General features: G+C 35.4%; 1 protein-coding gene across 4 annotated transcripts in view; it reads left to right on the forward strand.

Moving 5' to 3' along the window:
• LOC149554923 (beta-galactosidase 1-like) overlaps nucleotides 1–18916 on the forward strand; it is a 404510-nt gene that overhangs the window by 22412 nt on the left and 363182 nt on the right. For all 4 annotated transcript variants that reach the window (XM_089828928.1, XM_089828927.1, XM_089828926.1 and 1 more), the window contains exon 6: nucleotides 10148–10291. In XM_089828928.1, the coding sequence (XP_089685054.1) occupies nucleotides 10148–10291 (144 nt within the window). The remainder of the gene's footprint in view (nucleotides 1–10147; nucleotides 10292–18916) is intronic.

Here is an 18916-nt window from a genome sequence, read left to right on the forward strand (position 1 = left end):
TAAGTTGAGTAAAGAGAAATTTTAGTTGAAGCCAAGTGAGGGATACTTTAGTGGATGCAGAGTGGTGGAAAGATAATGGAAGCCAAGTAATGCAAAAATACTTAAGAAACTGAGTGGACAACTATAAATGCACTAAACATCAAATGCTATGAAAATAAGGTATATTACCACATTTTAAACCATTTTTCTTTATTTTGAATGAAGAGCTAAGACAAAGAAGAGTGAAAAATAATTTCCAAGAAAAGAATCTAGCATTTGAGCTGATTTCAACAATGATTTACCACAATTCCATTGATTCAAAGGTACTTACACTAGTGTCGAGCTACATAGTTTTACATTTTCTTCGTGTTTAAACCCTAGATAGAATAAAATGAGCTCCAGTTCTAAGAAAGCCCAAGAGAAAGAGCTGTTTGAGGTCCAACTTGTGTCAAATGAAGTAAAACAACCTAATTTCCAACCAATCCCTAAAGTAGCATACAAAAATGACCCAACCAGAGCCCTATCTATTATACCTCCTAAGGTAGTTATGGTTCAAGATGTTAGAAGATGTTACAACTATAAGATTGGTTCTATTGGGGATATGGAGATGAGGGAAGCCAATGACAAATTGTGTGAAAATAGAGTTTTGAAAGAAGAATACCAAATCGTTGAGAGGAAGGGTTTGACATGTGCCCTAGAATTCCTCACTATCTTCAAAATGGAATGGATCAGAATTGTACTTAGAAAAATTCATGATGGAAGTTTATGGCTAGAAGATGGTCAAATCAAGATATCAGAGAGGAGCATTCATAGATTAATAGGGTATCCAACCCTAGATCAGCCAAAGACCCTTAGAGGTGACTCTAAGGAAGCAATTGAGAAGAAAATAGGTGCTAAATGGAACAAGAGAGGAATGACTATTGATACTATCCAAGACCCTCTTATTGACTTTGTTGTTAGGGCTATTTCACACAAATTTTATCAATCTAGTAGACTTAACAGTGTACCATGCATTGCAGTAGATGTTGGTTACAAACTAGTGAAGAAGGATCATACTTATGATCTTTCAAAATTGTAATTGCAACAAATCAATGAGAATTTAGCAGCAATAAGGAGAACCAAGGGAGCACAGTGCAAATTTGGTGCAATTTTGATTTGTATATTTTTCTATTACAAAATGAATTTCCATCCTTTGGAAAAGTAAGCTAGAAAACCAATAGGTCCATAGTAGCTCAAGTGAATGAATATATTGAACAAATGGGAGCTAATTTTGAAACTCTTATGACAAGTTATTTTGAGGATTTCAAGAAATCCATGAAACAGAGGCTAAGGATACCAGTTTCATTAGTAGAACAACATGTAAATGATGTATGTTTTCTTGTCGATATTGATTATACTTACATACAAGAAGCCATACCAAGGCGTAGATGGTTAAGACCTCTTGGATATGAGATAAATATAGATGAAGCATCTATAGCTATAACTGCATTATTAGTAGAGGAACTGGACAAAAGTGCACCACATTTTGGGACTTTTGATGTGGTCAAATCAAAGGTGGACATGAAATTAAAGATTCCCTCCACACTAAAGAAAAAGGACAAACTAGCTAAGAAACTCAAAGCCAAATTTGGAGAAGGTACTGCTAAAGCAAAGGAGGAAGAAGATGAAGAAGAAGAAGATTAAGATGAATAAGGTCAAGGACCATTAGCTTTAACCCAAGGCATGGGTGAGGATGCAATGGAAGAAGAAGGTGTTTAGTAGCAAGCACCCAAGGCTGAACCTAAGAAAAGGAAAGCAAAAAAATAGCCTACTACACAACCCAAAGGGAAAAAGAAAGTAGCTGATTCGAGCCCAACCAAGCCAACTACAAGGGTAGACACTAGGGCAACAACAAAAGTGGATAAGGAATAGGGGAAGCAAAAAGCCATAGAGCAAGGAGGGCTTGCAAAAAAGAAAAGAAGAAAATATGTTGTACCCCTAGAGTTAGATGAAGAAAGGACAGAATCTGACAATGATCAATTTAGAGTGGTAAGACATTCCACCAAATCTAATTTGGAAAATGTTTGTGATAACATTAGAGATAATGTAGATTTAATTGGGTTAAAGACCATTGATTTTAATAAATTGAGTTGAGAAGAACAAAACATAGTGGAAGAATCCATCTACACTATGATGGCCAAGTTCAAGACTACTCCACTTGAACTAGACAATTCTATGCCTAAGGAGCTAAGCTCCATTGTTGAAAATAAATGGCATTACTGCCTAAATATGGAGAAGGAAATAAGGGAGTCAACATTGGCTTATGTGATGCCAGACCTTAAGAAAGGTCAAATAAGTAAGACCAGTAAGAAACATGGGAGAAAATTTGCACCCAAATATAGAGCCTTTAGTATTTTGCAAAATAAATTTGAAGATGTTATAAAGAAATCCACACAAATGTGGAAATATATTTATGGATTGACTACTGTCAAGGAAGGGCAATAAGATCCCTTTGAAGGAAAAAATGATGATGATGAATGAGAAGAAAATGAGAAGGAGGAAGAAGGAGAGAAAGAGAAAGAAGAGGTAACAGTGGAGGAACCTGTGTGTTCCTTCTGTTTATTTTGTTAGAGTAGTGTTGTTGGACGCATATGCTTTGTAAGTCGTCCCGTGAGTATATTTTATTATCCCACATGCATAGGTAGTATTACTTTTCTAGATCGTACTCAGTATATAAGAATAGGTTGAGGCCCTTGATGGGCACGGACGAATTTATTGTATTGAGCTTGCTCAAAGGAGGTTACCCCCTCGAAGTGGCCTGCGATCAGTAGATTCATTCTGAGTTCTGCTATCACTTTGTATTCTGTTATTTCGAGCATTCTCACGATATTGCTATAAGGAGGTTCTTCACATCTGGTATCAGAGCACTCTCTTGGGCTCGCTGGGTGGAAATTACATCAAATTTTTTTTTTCTGTCGTGGCCTTCAGGTTCCTCTCACTTCTAATATCTCTTGTTATTGCAATAACTCTTTTCAGTTGTTCTGTCTGTGAGTGAATTTTTCTAAGTCGACTGTTCAAAAAAAAAAAAAAAAAAAAGGAGTAAAATTTTTTCTATTTTTTAGTCGTAGCTTCCTTGTTTGCTTTCTGTTTCTGCTCATACTTCCGCAGAACGTCTGCAATATCTTTTCGCATACTTCCTTCCTTGGCGACCCAACCCCAAATTTTACATATCAAAGCCCTAAATCCCTCATTTATCTAATTTTAGGGTTTGCCCTATCTTTTTCACCTCTCATCCAATCGCCACCAAACTGAGCCACAAGATTCAATTCCTCATTTTGCTCCCTTATCCCTCTTGGACTGTTCACCTCCCTACCCTTGAAACCCTCATTTTTCTGTTTCCCTTGTCCCCAGATAGTCTCCCACCACCCGTCGAACACCCATTTCCTATCTGAGTTTTACCCAAATCCAAGTTTGCCGTAACTAAAAAAGTTTTTGTTTCTCATCTTCTACCCATTCCAAAAAAAAAAAAAAAAAAAAAAAAAACCTTGCTTTATGGTTGTTACGCGTACAGGAGCAAAAATCATGGAAGAAGAAATGGCATCCCTCAAAACCAAACTTCAAGATCTGGATGACAAAATTCTGGGTCTTAACTTTCAGCAGTCAGCCATGAGCCGAAACCATTCAGGAGATACTGGGTCCTCTTCTGGCAATTTCCGTGGACCAAAGCTTGATTTTCCACGCTTCGATGGTTCTGATCCGACTGGATGGATCTATCGGGCAGAGCAGTATTTCAGCTTGCATAATACTTTGGATAACCACAAAGTCCCCCTTGCATCTTTTCATTTGGAACATGAAGCTCTTCAATGGTTCCGTTGGTACATCAAGGCTAATGTAGGCCCAACGTGGAGAGAATTGTGCACCCTCATTTTGGAGCGCTTTGGCCCTAGTTCCTTTGATGATTTCACAGGAGCACTCACTAAACTGCGTCAAACAGGCACTGTAAGAGAATACCAGACAGAGTTTGAAAAATTAGCTAATCACACAGAGGGCTTGTCTGATGAATTCTTCCGTAGTTGTTTTGTCAGTGGTCTGAAGGATGCACTTCGCTCAGAAGTCAAAATGTTTCGACCTACTACAATGATGGAAGCCCTTGGGTTGGCTAAGTTAGCGGAAGACAAGATTAGTGCTCTACAACGCTCCAGATCTAATTTTGTTCCATTCAGAAATACAGGTTCTCACAACCCTCCAGTCATACCAGCTCCCAGAACTACTCCGATCAAGCACTTGTCTGAAACAGAGATGCGAGTCAGGCGAGACAAAGGGCTTTGTTATAATTGTGATGAGAAATGGTCTCGGGGCCATAGATGTGTTCAGCAAAAGCTCTATCTCTTGGATGTGGATTCTCCACCGGAACTGGAAGAATATGTAGATGCTCAGGAAACAGTGGATGATGAGGTTGAGCCTCACCAGCCTGAACCTCCTTCACCAGAAGCTCCACCAGAGATATCTGTCCATGCTTTGGCAGGAGTCACTACTCCACAAACCATGCGGGTCCAGGGTTTCTTCAAGAAGATCCCTCTTACTATACTCATTGATTCTGGTAGCACTCATAACTTCATTGATCCACGAATAGCCAAACAGGCTGATTGCTTTATCCATCCCTGCTCTAGCTTTGAAGTCATGATTGCCAATGGGGGCACTTTACCTTGTAAAGGGAAATGTCGCAATGTGCGTCTCTCTATTGGAGATTATAACATGCGCTCTGACATGTTTGCCTTACCCTTAGGTGGCTGTGATGTGGTTTTGGGTGCCCAATGGTTACGCACTCTTGGCCCCATTCTCTGGGATTTTGCTGAACTTTGGATGCAATTTTCAGCCGAGGGGCACCAACACACTTTGAAAGGCTTACAACCAGGGTCTCTTAGCATCATCAGTTCACACCGTATGGAAAAACTTCTTAAGAAGAATTCACATGGTGTCATCGCTCAGCTCCATTCCATTCAGATGCAGCCATCAGCAGTCTCTAGCACTCCTGCCGATCTCCAACACATTTTGGACAAGTATTCTGGTGTATTTGCTGAACCTGTGGGATTACCTCCTTCTCGTCCAGAGGACCACCGTATTCAGCTCCTTCCTGGCAGTGTTTCGCCCAACATCAGGCCCTACCGCTACCCATTTCATCAGAAGACCGAAATCGAGATACTTGTCCGTGACTTACTGAAGCAAGGTATTATTCGCCCTAGTACCAGTTCCTTTTCTTCTCCAGTTCTGCTTGTTCGCAAAAAAGATGGGTCATGGCGACTCTGCATTGATTTCCGAGCACTTAATCATCTCACTATAAAGGACAAGTTTCCCATTCCAGTTGTTGATGAACTTCTTGATGAACTTCATGGGGCTCATTTTTTCTCCAAGTTAGATCTTCGTTCTGGGTATCATCAAATTCGGGTTAATGAGGAGGATATACCTAAAACTGCCTTCCGCACACATGATGGTCACTATGAATTTTTAGTCATGCCCTTTGGCCTCACGAATGCTCCTTCAACATTTCAGGCAGTGATGAATAACATATTTCGACCATACCTCCGGAAATTCATTCTGGTCTTCTTTGATGATATCCTCATATATAGCAAAACTTGGGCTGAGCATCTCCATCATCTGGAGCTTGTCTTGCAACTTCTCTCTGATCATCAACTCTGTGCAAAACTATCTAAATGTGTGTTTGGCCAGGAGGAAGTGGAGTATCTCGGGCATATTGTTGCACACCATGGCGTGCGGGTGGATCCTACAAAAATAGATGCCATGAAAACTTGGCCGCATCCTAAAACTCTCAAGAGCCTTCGGGGTTTTTTGGGGTTGACTGGCTACTACCGCAAGTTTGTCAAAGATTACGGGAAAATTGCAGCACCATTGACAGCTCTGTTAAAAAAGGATGCCTTCTCCTGGACCCCTGTTGCTGAGACTGCATTTGAACAACTGAAACAGGCTATGTGCAGTACACCTGTTCTCGCGATGCCAGATTTTTCCAAACCCTTCACTATTGAGAGTGATGCTTGCGGCAGTGGATTGGGTGCTGTTCTCCTGCAAGATGACCATCCTATTGCGTTCACTAGCAAAGCCCTCTCTGGTAAGCATCTAGCCCTCTCTACTTATGAAAAAGAAATGATGGCTATTTTGCATGCTGTACAGAAGTGGCGGCCATACCTCTTAGGGAGTCATTTTTGCATCAGAACCGATCACCAAAGTCTGAAATACTTCCTGGAACAACGGGTATCCTCTCCTACACAACAGAAATGGGTCAGCAAACTCATGGGGTATGATTATGAGATCACCTACAAGAAGGGTAAGGAGAATATTGTGGCAGATGCTCTTTCTCGCACATTTGATAATCAAGCTTCCCTTTCCGCTATTTCTATGCCCATTCCCAATTGGTTAGCGTCTGTTCAGCAGGGCTATGACAGTGACTCTTCTTTATCTCAAATCATTCACCAGCTAGCCAATAATCCTTCTGCTATACCACATTACTCTTGGGATGGTGCTTCTCTTCGATACAAGGGTCGGCTAGTGCTTCCTCAAAACCCAGCTCTACATCAGGCTATTTTTTATGAACTCCATGCTTCTCCTTCAGCAGGGCACTCAGGCTTTCTCAAAACTTATGAGCGAGCAAGGAGAAACTTCTTTTGGAAAGGGATGAAACAGACGATTCAACAGATGGTGGCTGAATGTGATACTTGCCAACGCCACAAGGGTGAAACGACCCTCCTTCCTGGCTTGCTCGAACCATTGCCCATCCCTACACGGATTTGGACTGATATTTCTATGGATTTCATTGAAGGGCTTCCTAAATCCGGTGGCAAGACAGTGATCTTGGTTGTGGTTGATCGTCTCTCGAAATATAGTCATTTTTGTGCCCTCAGCCACCCCTATACTGCCTCCTCTGTTGCACAAATCTTCATGGACCAGATATTTCGTCTTCATGGACTCCCTTCTTCCATTGTCTCTGATCGTGATGCAACTTTTACCAGTCATTTTTGGACTGAACTGTTTCAGAAAACTGGCACCAAACTGAAGATGAGTTCAGGCTATCACCCACAAACTGATGGTCAAACTGAAATTGTCAATAAATGCTTGGAAACTTATCTTCGTTGCTTCACTTCCGAACAGCAACATCAGTGGGCCAAGTGGCTCCCTTTAGCTGAATGGTGGTACAATACCTCTTACCACACTGCCTCTAAAATGACTCCATATGAAGCAGTCTATGGTCAGGCACCTCCAGTGCTCCTTCCCTACACTCCCAACAGCTCACCAGTCCAGGCAGTTGACATAGTTCTCCGCAGCAGGGATCAGATTCTTCGTACCTTACAGGATAATCTTCACATGGCCCGTAATCGGATGAAACAGCAAGCAGATCAACACCGTTCTGAGCGCTCATTTCAAGTTGGGGATATGGTTTTTCTTCGTCTACAGCCATACAAACAATCCTCCCTAAAGCTGAAAGGGCGTCATAAGCTGGCCCCAAAATTTTATGGGCCTTATAAGGTTCTACAGAAGATTGGTTCAGTTGCTTATAAACTGGAACTTCCTCCTTCTTCCCGCATTCATCCAGTCTTTCATGTTTCTTGTCTAAAGAAAGTTCTAGGTACCACTGTCAGAGCACAAACTACTCTCCCTAAAATGGATACGGAAGGATCCATTATCCTGGAGCCGGTGGCAATCATTGACCAGCGCACTCGCCAGCTTCGCTCTCGCTCCATCTCTGAGGTCTTGATTCAGTGGCATGGCATGCAACCAGATGATGCTACCTGGGAACCCCTTCTTCAGATTCAACAACAATTTCCACACTTTAAGCTTTGAGGACAAAGCTTTTTTCTAAGGGAGAGGGGATGTTAGGAACCTGTGTGTTCCTTCTGTTTATTTTGTTAGAGTAGTGTTGTTGGACGCATATGCTTTGTAAGTCGTCCCGTGAGTATATTTTATTATCCCACATGCATAGGTAGTATTACTTTTCTAGATCGTACTCAGTATATAAGAATAGGTTGAGGCCCTTGATGGGCACGGACGAATTTATTGTATTGAGCTTGCTCAAAGGAGGTTACCCCCTCGAAGTGGCCTGCGATCAGTAGATTCATTCTGAGTTCTGCTATCACTTTGTATTCTGTTATTTCGAGCATTCTCACGATATTGCTATAAGGAGGTTCTTCACAGAGAGAAAGAGAAAGAAGAGGTAACAGTGGAGGAAAAGACACATAAAGGTGATGAGGCAACAACTAGGGAGTAGCAGCAGGAATAGAGTGTCCAAGACACCCAATTTCCACCACCCAGTCCTCCACATGCAACACCTACATTTGCAGAAACCATAATTGTGAAGGATGTTCCTAACACCTTAGGTTAGAACATTAATCCATTGACTATAGAGGATCTCAAAAATATCGTTCACCAAACAAGATTGCAATCATAGTTGTGCACAAATCCTATTTTGATGAGTGTAGAAGAGTTAAAAAATTGTAGCTGAAATTACCAAGGAAAAGGTGAGCACACAAGGACCACCTTCACAACCTCCTACAACTATAAGTGATCAACCAAAAGAGAAAGCAAAACAAGACACAACTACTAAGGTTGACCCCATAGTGATAGTAACAACAACTGCCAAGGAGTCAGCAAAGGAATAGACAAGACAAAAGGATCCTACAGTACAAAGTCAAGGTGCACCTCCTCAAATCATTGTAATTGATCAAGGCAGGAGTGAAGAAGAAAAGGAAGAGGAGAAAACCCCCCAGGAAAGAGAGCAAGAGGTAGTACAAACATTGGTACCAAGCAACTGAGCACTGATGTAGTACCCCTACAAATTTCAGCACCAATCTCGAGCTCCACCAAGGTAGCAAGGGTACTCCACTATGGAGACCCTATACTTGATGAGGAAATATTCATACCAAGTTATGACTATAAGACAATGAACCTAGCACAGATAAATGAAGTGCAAGAGGCACTTGAAAAGAAGAAGAAGTAGGAGATACTTAGAAATGAGTATAGGCAAAAGAAAGCATTAGTAGAAATCAAAGACATATTTCTTGATGCATTCAGTTTACTAGTACCTGATGAAACAAAGCCCATTATGGAGTAATTGTCCAATATAGTGGACTAGGTACAAATGAAGACCTTGATACTAATGTTAAATTACTAGAATGATCTGAAAAGAAATTTTAAATGAAGGTTAATGAAAAGATATCTAGTGAGATAGCACAATCACAAGTGGAACTAGCTAAGAAGGTAGAAAAGGTGAAAACAGTACTTGAGAACATATTCTTATTGTACTCCAAACTATGTGACCCTTCATATTTCACACAAGAGACTAGCCAAAGAATATTGAGCTTGGAAAGGAACCTTAACATATCTAGCACACAGCTACCTAAGGATCCAGCTCAAAGTGAGAAGCATTTTGCAACAACACTTCACACTTAGAAGGAGTTAGTTGTATTAACAATAGAAGAGGCTAATATTAAGGCCAAATTGATAGAAATTCAGTTTGCTATCACCCCACATCTAGAAGTATTACATAAAGAAGTGGCCTATGCAGAAAAATTTTCGAAGAAAGATTCAAATCTTTCTACATTAGAAGGCCTGGTACATGTTGTAGCAGAGACAACCATCCATCTCAAAGGACTAGAAATATCATTAGACAACTGGGATGCTTCTCTGAAGATAATAATGGAGGTAAATAAAACATTTTTGGCTAAATATTCAATTCATTCTTAGGATCCTTTCACATAAGTGTCAAAAAGGGGGAGATATAATAAAGATAGGAGATAATAAGAATTGATGTGTAGATAAAGGGAGATAATACATTCTTGATGGAGATAATAATATAATATCCAAATGGAGAGATATTCAAATTTTGACTTTTAAAAGGTTAAAGTTAGTTACTTTTGTATCCCCCCACTTTTTCTATGAATGGTGCACTTTTATTTAATATTAATAGAATAATATATTTATTGAGAAAATATTTAATTTTAAAATTATTTATTTATTTTAAATTACATAGATAGTAGGTATAGTATAAATATAAATATAAGAAAAAATAAATTATTTATAAAATTTAGTCAATAAATGTTTACTTTCTTTTATGTATTATATGTTTAATAAATAATTATATCTGATAATTGTTAAAGATTGTTGACTTGTTATATGTATGCAGATAGAGAATGAATATGGAAATGTTGAGTCTCGATTTCATGAAGGAGGTCATGGATATGTACATTGGGCTAGAAACATTACAATTAAATTGGATACTAGTGTCCCATGGATCATGTGTAAGCAACCTGATGCACCAGATCCAATAGTAAGTTATTTATATTCTTCTTATTTTATAAATATGTTTCTATTATTAAAATTATTGTTAAATTTTTTTAATAGTTGAAATAGAATATAATATTAAAGAAATTTTTATTTATCTCTATTGATTTTTTTTATTACTATTATTGGTTGAAAACTTGAACTAAACACCACTTAATTATAAAAGTCTTGAGGAATGTATGCATCTCTAAAAGTCAAGGTTGTATAGGCACCTTGCATTCAATTGCTCATATTAAATTAATAAACAGTAATGGTAATAGACTTTAATCAAAACTCTTCTATGAAAGCTAATTAATCTAAACAAAAAGATCAACATTAACAAGGTTATGTAAAAATTAAGTGTTAACCATCACATAACCAAAATCTCAAAAACTCCAGAGAAACAAATGTATTGAACAAATTACATCAAGAAATATAGCATAATAGTATATATAACCAGAAACATAACAAAAAAATACCTCTAATTACAAGGCTCAACAAAAATGAGAATCTAACCATCACTGCATTCTTTCATAACTCTATTGGAGTATATGAATTATTCTGCCTAGGACTCTACCATTATAGTAACTTGTCTCTTTCTATATCTAGTTAGGAATGGAAATATATTTCCATAAAAAAAATTACCACATACAATATTTCCAAGAATCAAGTACAATAGGGGTAACTTAGTGTACATAGAACTTAAGGATAACAATATTCTCCAATATTTAACCTTATCAATTTAACATAGATCATATTAATCATAAAATGTAAGCATCACACAATTTAAAAAAATAAATCCACAAGCACACAAAGGGACGATATTTATGTGGAAACCAAAAATGGGAAAAAATAGCAATCATAATCAACTAATTCAATTTATTATCTAACTCTAATATCTCAAAAATAATAAATCACTTATAATAAGTAGTTCTAAATCAACCTACAAGAGAAATAAATAAATTCAATTTTCTATGTGAGCATCAAACCATATATTATATTGACTTATTCTACTTTCTATATTCATGCATCAACTTAGTAACAATGACTTCAATTTCAATAGTATAATAATGAATGGTAAACCTTTTAGGTTTATGATCTATGTAGAATCTAACTAGTTTCTCCCTATTTAATCTTATAATTATGAGTCTATTATCACTTAAATTATCACCCTTGAGTTGCTACTAACATGAAATTCTTCCAAATCTTGTTGGTTTCCCAAAAATATTGGTAAATCTCCAAAGAAACTAGTTGTCCCTCTATTTGTGTACTTGACCTAAAACTATTATTATCTAGGAAAAGGAAAAAGAACATACGCAAAATTAAAACTAGAACTAATTAAGAGGTGACGAAAAAAATTTATCTGATTTGTATCATTGATTGACATATATCATATTCTCGATGGATAAACTATTGTTATGTGGATCCTAATCAGATTTACAATTATTTTTTTCCCATTTTGCACGGCACACTTTTCTGCCAAATTTTTCTACAAGGTTTTGGGGGCAACAACCCCATTATGGTCCAAGGGTATATTCCCCTTGTGGGGTCATGTAGAAGCACCGTATATAGGGTCCAAGTGAAACACTTGTGGAGGGGTCATGGGGTAGAGTCCTAGGTGTGCTCCTTGTCATGATACAAGGTGGGGTCACACCAAAAAAATGACTATAATATTATAAAGGTGTTGGGGGTTATTTTCTATTGGATGTCATATTTTGGCCCTAATTTTGTGACTTCCATAAGTCTTGTATAAATTGGCTTAGGGTTAGGGATTTTATGATGTATGGTGTTTATTAACTTCTTGTAGTGGCATTGAGTTACAAGGGATTATAGATTGTGATTAGGTTGAAATTATTGGATAATAATTTTTGACTCGTTGTTTAGGTCATAGCCTAGTGTTTGGGTGAACCATGATAAATCTTTGTGTGTTATATTCACTTATGTATGCTCTATATCTTTGTGACATTGGTTACATTTGCATGTAATTTTTATTTCTATCTATTTAATCCTAACCCAAACTAAACTAAACTAAACACAACTCAAGTTATGCATATTTTTGTGTGAGTGTTTCATGATCATGTTGGACTATTATTAATTATTTAAGGTAGAAAATTAGAGATTCCTCAAAAAAACAAAATTTTTTAATTTGACAACACAACTAATGTCTTACACTTATATGCATTTCTCCATAAAAGTGAATTGAAAATAAAGCATAAAAAAGGAACAATTGTAGTATCAAAAAAGTTGTATCCATCATTTTCATAATGTCACACAAAATGAAGAACATATAAGAAGACTAAAAGAATGCCTATGAGAAAAATATAATTGTGGTAATTTCATACAAGTATATTCTTTAGCTCTAATTGTTTTCTTTTCTTAAAAGAAACACATGAAAATTACAAATCATAGGTTGAGAAATAAAATGAATTATCAATTATAATAGAAAAGCTCTAGTTTATGGATGAGAAACAAATATTACATCATTTCATATCATTAAATAAATAGAATAACCAATAAAAAGAAATATATTACTTTTCAACTTCTAAATTAGTTCTAAAAGAGTATTTTGGTGAAGAAAAACTTCTATCTTATATTATCCATTGACAAGGTCTTCAATTTTATTTCCAATCTAATCCTAGATACCTATAAATGGTTGGAAAAATTATTCAATTGTCTACTACATCTATTCCATCACTCGACTATCTCGTTAACTTCCTAGATTTCCTCTTATTGTTATTTTGATGTTTGCATTATGACCTGATGAAATCAAATCTAAGGCTTACAAGATCAAAAGCAAAGATGTCTTTTCTAGTAAAAAATAAGCATATTAAAAAAAATCAAGTATTCACAACTTTATTGAACAAACTTGTAAAATTTTAGGTCAAAGCTCAAAAATGGCTTAAGTTTTTTGTGATTACTAAGGATCTTTCCTTCTAATATTCTTACACTATCTTCCATTAGAATGTTCATTTGGAATATAGTATTTAAGAGAAAAGAAATAAATTAGACTTTGAATATAGTTGCTACAACTCCTAACTAGCTACAAACAACTAAAACTACTACTTGACAAAAACTAATGTGCTTGAACACTTGGAGAAAATAAGAATCAATGAATCTAATACAAAACTTATTAAAAATGAAACCCAAAATATTCTAGACTAATCAACAATGATACTGGATCAAATAAAACCACCAATAGGCTTGCTAAACTAGTTGGACCTCATTTTCAATTTACAATGTTTGATTTATTCATGAGATTGTAAGAAGAGATGAAGCAAATAAATTTATTCAAAAAAATTATGCACTACTTCTTAAAAGATATAAAAAAATCATCCCACTTCCATAAATTAGTCACATACATGAACTATTATTGAAGTCTTGATGAATGAGTTGAAATTCCTCTTTATTAGCTAGGAGTGCATCATTTATTCATCCTTAGTTGCATCTTCATTATTACCTACAAGAATGTCCTTTTATGAATTATTGACTTCCATGCATACCATATGTTTTGAAGGATATCACCTTGAAATGACAAAGTTATAACTCTTCGAGATAGATTCAATTTTATTGTATCTTTTTCTTCTATCTCATGTTGATTTGGATCATTTGGTTTAAATAAAATAAAATCATCACTTCTTTTTTGTTATGTTTTGAAAAAAAATCATATTTAGACTATGATGTCCTGACATCAACATTTGAATAAAATTCTTCTATTATTATTGAGAATATGTCTTCACCTCGATCATTATTGTCTTCCCCATTCACAACATGTCCTCTTCAACTTAATGGTGTCTCTCTATCCCTCTTCCTCACCTCACTAAATACCTCTTTATGTCTCTTCACCTCTCTATCTCTAGACCTTAAACTCTATGACTAGATCCTGACACCTATAGCTATAATCCAGAAATATTAAATCCTTTTTCCAATTACTCTTCCCCCCTTCTCTCTCATGAATTGTATATCTATCCTTTACTCCCTCTCTCTTCTCCCTAATAAATGTTAGAGAGAGAGAGAGAGAGAGAGAGAGAGAGAGAGAGAGAGAGAGAGAGAGAGAGTACTAATATGAGAATGTTGGTACTAAATTTCACTTGGTCAAACCATTTTATATGAACTTCAAACAAGATTAATCTAAATGATAACTCTTAGAGATATGGAGCCTTTGTCAAAAATTTTGACACTCGATACATAAAATGTAACTTAAAAGTATAAGAAAGGAAAAATACATAGTAAAATATTGCTTGTAAATAAATTTTATATTTCATGTATATATTTGTGATCTAAAATTATATTTGACCTAAGCTTCAAAAAATTTCTCAAAGTGGAATAGAGAGAGAGATGGCGAGTGAGGGGGGAACATGTTTTCAATACAATAATTATCATGCACAAGATATGGTGTATGTCATATATAGAATATGTCTTCTATGGCCTATGCCATATGGGCTTGGCATAACCAATCCTAGCTAGGATGGACAGACTAAACCATAAGGTATGTGTCATAAATAATATGGTGCATTTCATACCTTTTTTAGAAGACCAAAAAAATTAAGTGATAATGTTCTAGTCCCCCATATTTCTACACTTACCAAACATACATAATAGAATGCCAAAATTACATTAAAAAATCTAGAAGAGATAAACCATGTGGTAAGAGCTATCTCACAATATATAAAACAAGTATTACAATATTTATTTTAGAATCTCTTCTAAGGAAGCACACTACTCCCTAAAATTTCAAGTTGAGGAGAATTTCCCTATGGTGATATCCAAAAGGAATTATAGACTAAGATTCACTTCCTTGATAAAAGATGCAAAGCTTTCAAGGAATACATCCTATCTCTGAGAAAGGCACATGAATATATGAATCAAGATAAATAATCCTTGAGCTTTCTACTTGCAAAAAATATTCAAATATAAATTTTTCCTTGAATATATAGCTCAGAAGACCAAATTACAATATTATGACCAATTAATGTTTTACAACTTTATAGCACTTTACTCTAGACTATTCCATTTGATTCACATTCTCTTGCACACTTTCATTGTCACTTTTCTCCTTTTATATGTTCTGACAACTTAGTTACAATAACAACTAGATTGGTCATAATTGAGGAGAAACATATGTTGATCTCTAAGCCTAAGTTGCAAATTAGTGTCCAAACACTTAGTAATTTACTAGGCAAGGTTGGTCGGTCATCACTGTGATTGAGTCATCTAGTAAAGGTCGAGTGCATAAGAACTTGTTTATTTTTGCACCACATGCCAAGAAAGTCAAAGGTTATCAAGCACCCAATTTGAGACCAAGCATACATATAAGCCGAGTATACATAGTTGAGACCAAGCAAATTATAAGATAGATTTTGCTAAGTAAACAGAATAGACTGAGTGTGTAGAAGTTGTGTGATAGCATCAATGTTAGTTATGACCGAGTATCAGAATATTTAAATGTCAAGTAAATCAATTTTGACATATGAGTTTGTAAATGCACAAACACCTATGAAAATATTTTTGGCTAACTTCTATACAACATTTAGTGATTGTAGAGATGGTTAAGATGAATTTTACATGTCTTTAAAAAAGGTATTGATCCTAAGGAAATTAGATCAACCAATCATAAAATTAGAAGGGAAACAACAAAAGGGATGAATTGTGAACTGTTGATTATGATCTAGAACTTTTGAGGATTATATATTTAAAGAGGGTTCTAACCCTAGGATCATAAGGAATGTACGATGGGTGATCAGTAATGTGAATGAATGAGTGAATGTACAAGTGAAGGAGAGAACAAGGATAGAATAGAGCAAGGCTAAGTTCGAAAGGAGATCAGATAGAGCGACTTAAGTAGTGAAGGATAGAATGAAGATATCAAATTAAGAGATCAGATTGAGACATTGAATAGAGGAGGTCTAAAATCAGCTTTTAAAGAAAACTAAGGTTCAGGTACTGAATCATTTTTAATAGAATGAGTCAAGGAAAATATCTTAACAAAGTGATCGTAACATATCTATTTAAACCTCCTAACATAGTCCTTACTTAATTGTAATGTAAAATCCTTTAACTAGGTAAGACCTAACAGTCTTAAACACTTTTAATAAGGAAGACCCTTCATTGGGTAGATCACCTATTATGATCAACATTGTAACCCTAACAGGTTAACTTTATTGTTGTAACATCAAAGATTTATGGGCTTTGTCCCCACCCCAATTTTACCTTTACATTGAAATATTTATAGGTTACTAAATCATCTGTGTTATGTGTTGAAACTTTTCATGGATGTTATGTTTTGATTTCATTTCAACATTACAATTTTGATGATAGATCTAAGATATGAGATGCATTAGGTGTGAAATTAGTAAAAAAAATTGGCTAGTAAAAGTATAAAATCCTAATTCACCACCCCCCCTCAGTATCTTGTTTTTCATTAAAACCTTCCAACAATTGATATGTTCTCTTGGAAGAAGTCTAACAACTTGAGAGGGTCAGATCTTAGATGAAGGAATACAAGATGGTAAAAATCATTGAGAACCAGATGATTGAAATCTAGATCATATTGCAACAACTTGAAGGAGCAAAACAGGAGTTAAGAAAATCCTTATGAAAAATGAAAGAGATGGTCATTCAACAATAACACACTATACAACAAAATTGATACAAAAGGACTACTTGATAGTGGAAAAATTGGTGATAATGATGTAGCAATACCATAACTACTAGAAAAGAAAAATTTTCTAAGAAAAGTGGTAAAAGGACTCAAGAGAGAATAGGAAATCCAATTAGTAAGACTATGTAAAGTCATTGAATAGAAGAAGACAAAACCATGGATGAAGAAGACAAAAGAAAAATGACAACCAGACTTGAAGAAAGATCATTTGAAGTATAGAATCTCACAAACAATCAATTGGACATGATGAATCAGTTGATAAATGTAACTCAGGAAGTGAATGAGATAGACATAGAGATCACAAATTTAAGGTCATATAATGAACAACTAAGAAATGAGTTAAGGACTGAAAAGAACTTCTGGAAAGAATGAACAAATCAAGTGAAGCTATCAAATATTTTAAAGAACTGATGAGATCACCAATATCACCAAGCAATACTTTTGGGCTAGGATACATGAAGCACTTTTCATCTAGTGAAGAAGGATAATCATCAAAGAGTGAAGAAAAATAAAATGCAAAATCCAAAGGAAAACCTACATGTCATCATTATGGTAAAGTTGGACACACAACCAACATATGTAGAATCAAAAATGATATGAAAACTCCTAAACCTAAATTTATTGGTAATTTTTTTTATTACAAGAACATAGGACACCAAGAACATGAATGTAGAGAAAAGGCTAAAGAGACATCTAGATTGAAGGAAATTTTGATAATTGTTAGACATATGGACATAGAGCTCATGATTGCAAATCTAAGATAAAATCTAGCTAGACATTTGAAAAACAAACACATACACAAAGGTAACTCTCACAATTGGGATTACAATACATGGTATAATTGTCATTATTGTAGAAAATATGGATGCATTCCAAAGAATTTCATTAAGACGCATTTTAGAGGAAATTACAAGAAATGGTTGAATGGAGAACTAGTTTGTTTTAATTGTTTCAAAATTGGAAATGTTAGTAGAAACTATAGAACAAGAGTACCAACATGAAAAAATGGTAATGAAAAAGGTAAAGGAAAGGTTGAGTTAAAGAAAGCATGGAAAGAGGTAGTAGAAGATGGAAGTAGTGGAACAAAAAAATTTGAGATCGCCCAATCCAATAGATCAAGTGGACCACAACTAAACTAAATAAAGAAGGTATGTAGGAATTGTTTATTTAATGATATATCTTACATCAATTCCTAACATACAATGTACCAAGTTTCATATTTGCATAAGAAAAGATGCATGAAGAACATATCCATGGAGAGAAAAGTAAAAGACAATCATTTACAACAAGGAGTATCGAGCATCAATAATACAGTCTATATTGATTAAGCATTGCAGTATAGACCAAGAACTTATGTTGACTGAGTGAATTGGTATTGGCCAAGAAAGGTAATGATAATTGAATGTTTTTAGGTAATCATGGAGATTGAGATAGCTGTCATACACCTACCAAAGTATGAACACATTTATTGCAAACTAAAATGGAAAATTGAAAGTATTTATCAAATTTGGACATTCATTTCTACTTCACCAAAGAAAATTTAGAGTGCACAGGTGATTCAGAGGTGATCAAGGAAAATTTAGTGACGAACAAAGTGAATCACAGTGTAGTATTTCTAGTTTGATAAAAGTTAGTAAGTAGAACTTTTAGTGCTGAATTGATTATTTTCAGAAGTTATCATAGTGTTTTCAAAAACCCTAGTTTAAAATGGAAACTACAAGAAAAATTTTGAAAGAGAGAAACACACAAATCGAGAGGAATGATTAGTGTCTTTGAACATTGAAGTAACTGAAGATGAAATTGGCACCCTATCATCAATTCCACTAAGGATCTTGACAATTTAGAATGTGAGATCTTTTTACATGTGCAAAATTGGATAAATCAAAGATTTTGAGTTGAGAGAAGGTTATTAGAAGTTGTGCAATAATGAAGTATTAAGGGATGAATATAAGATTGTTGACGAGAAAGGGCTTA

This window comes from Cupressus sempervirens, chromosome 5 (assembly GCF_028749045.1).
Source record: "Cupressus sempervirens isolate cs-2001-9-10 chromosome 5, ASM2874904v1, whole genome shotgun sequence".
Taxonomy (NCBI): domain Eukaryota; kingdom Viridiplantae; phylum Streptophyta; class Pinopsida; order Cupressales; family Cupressaceae; genus Cupressus; species Cupressus sempervirens.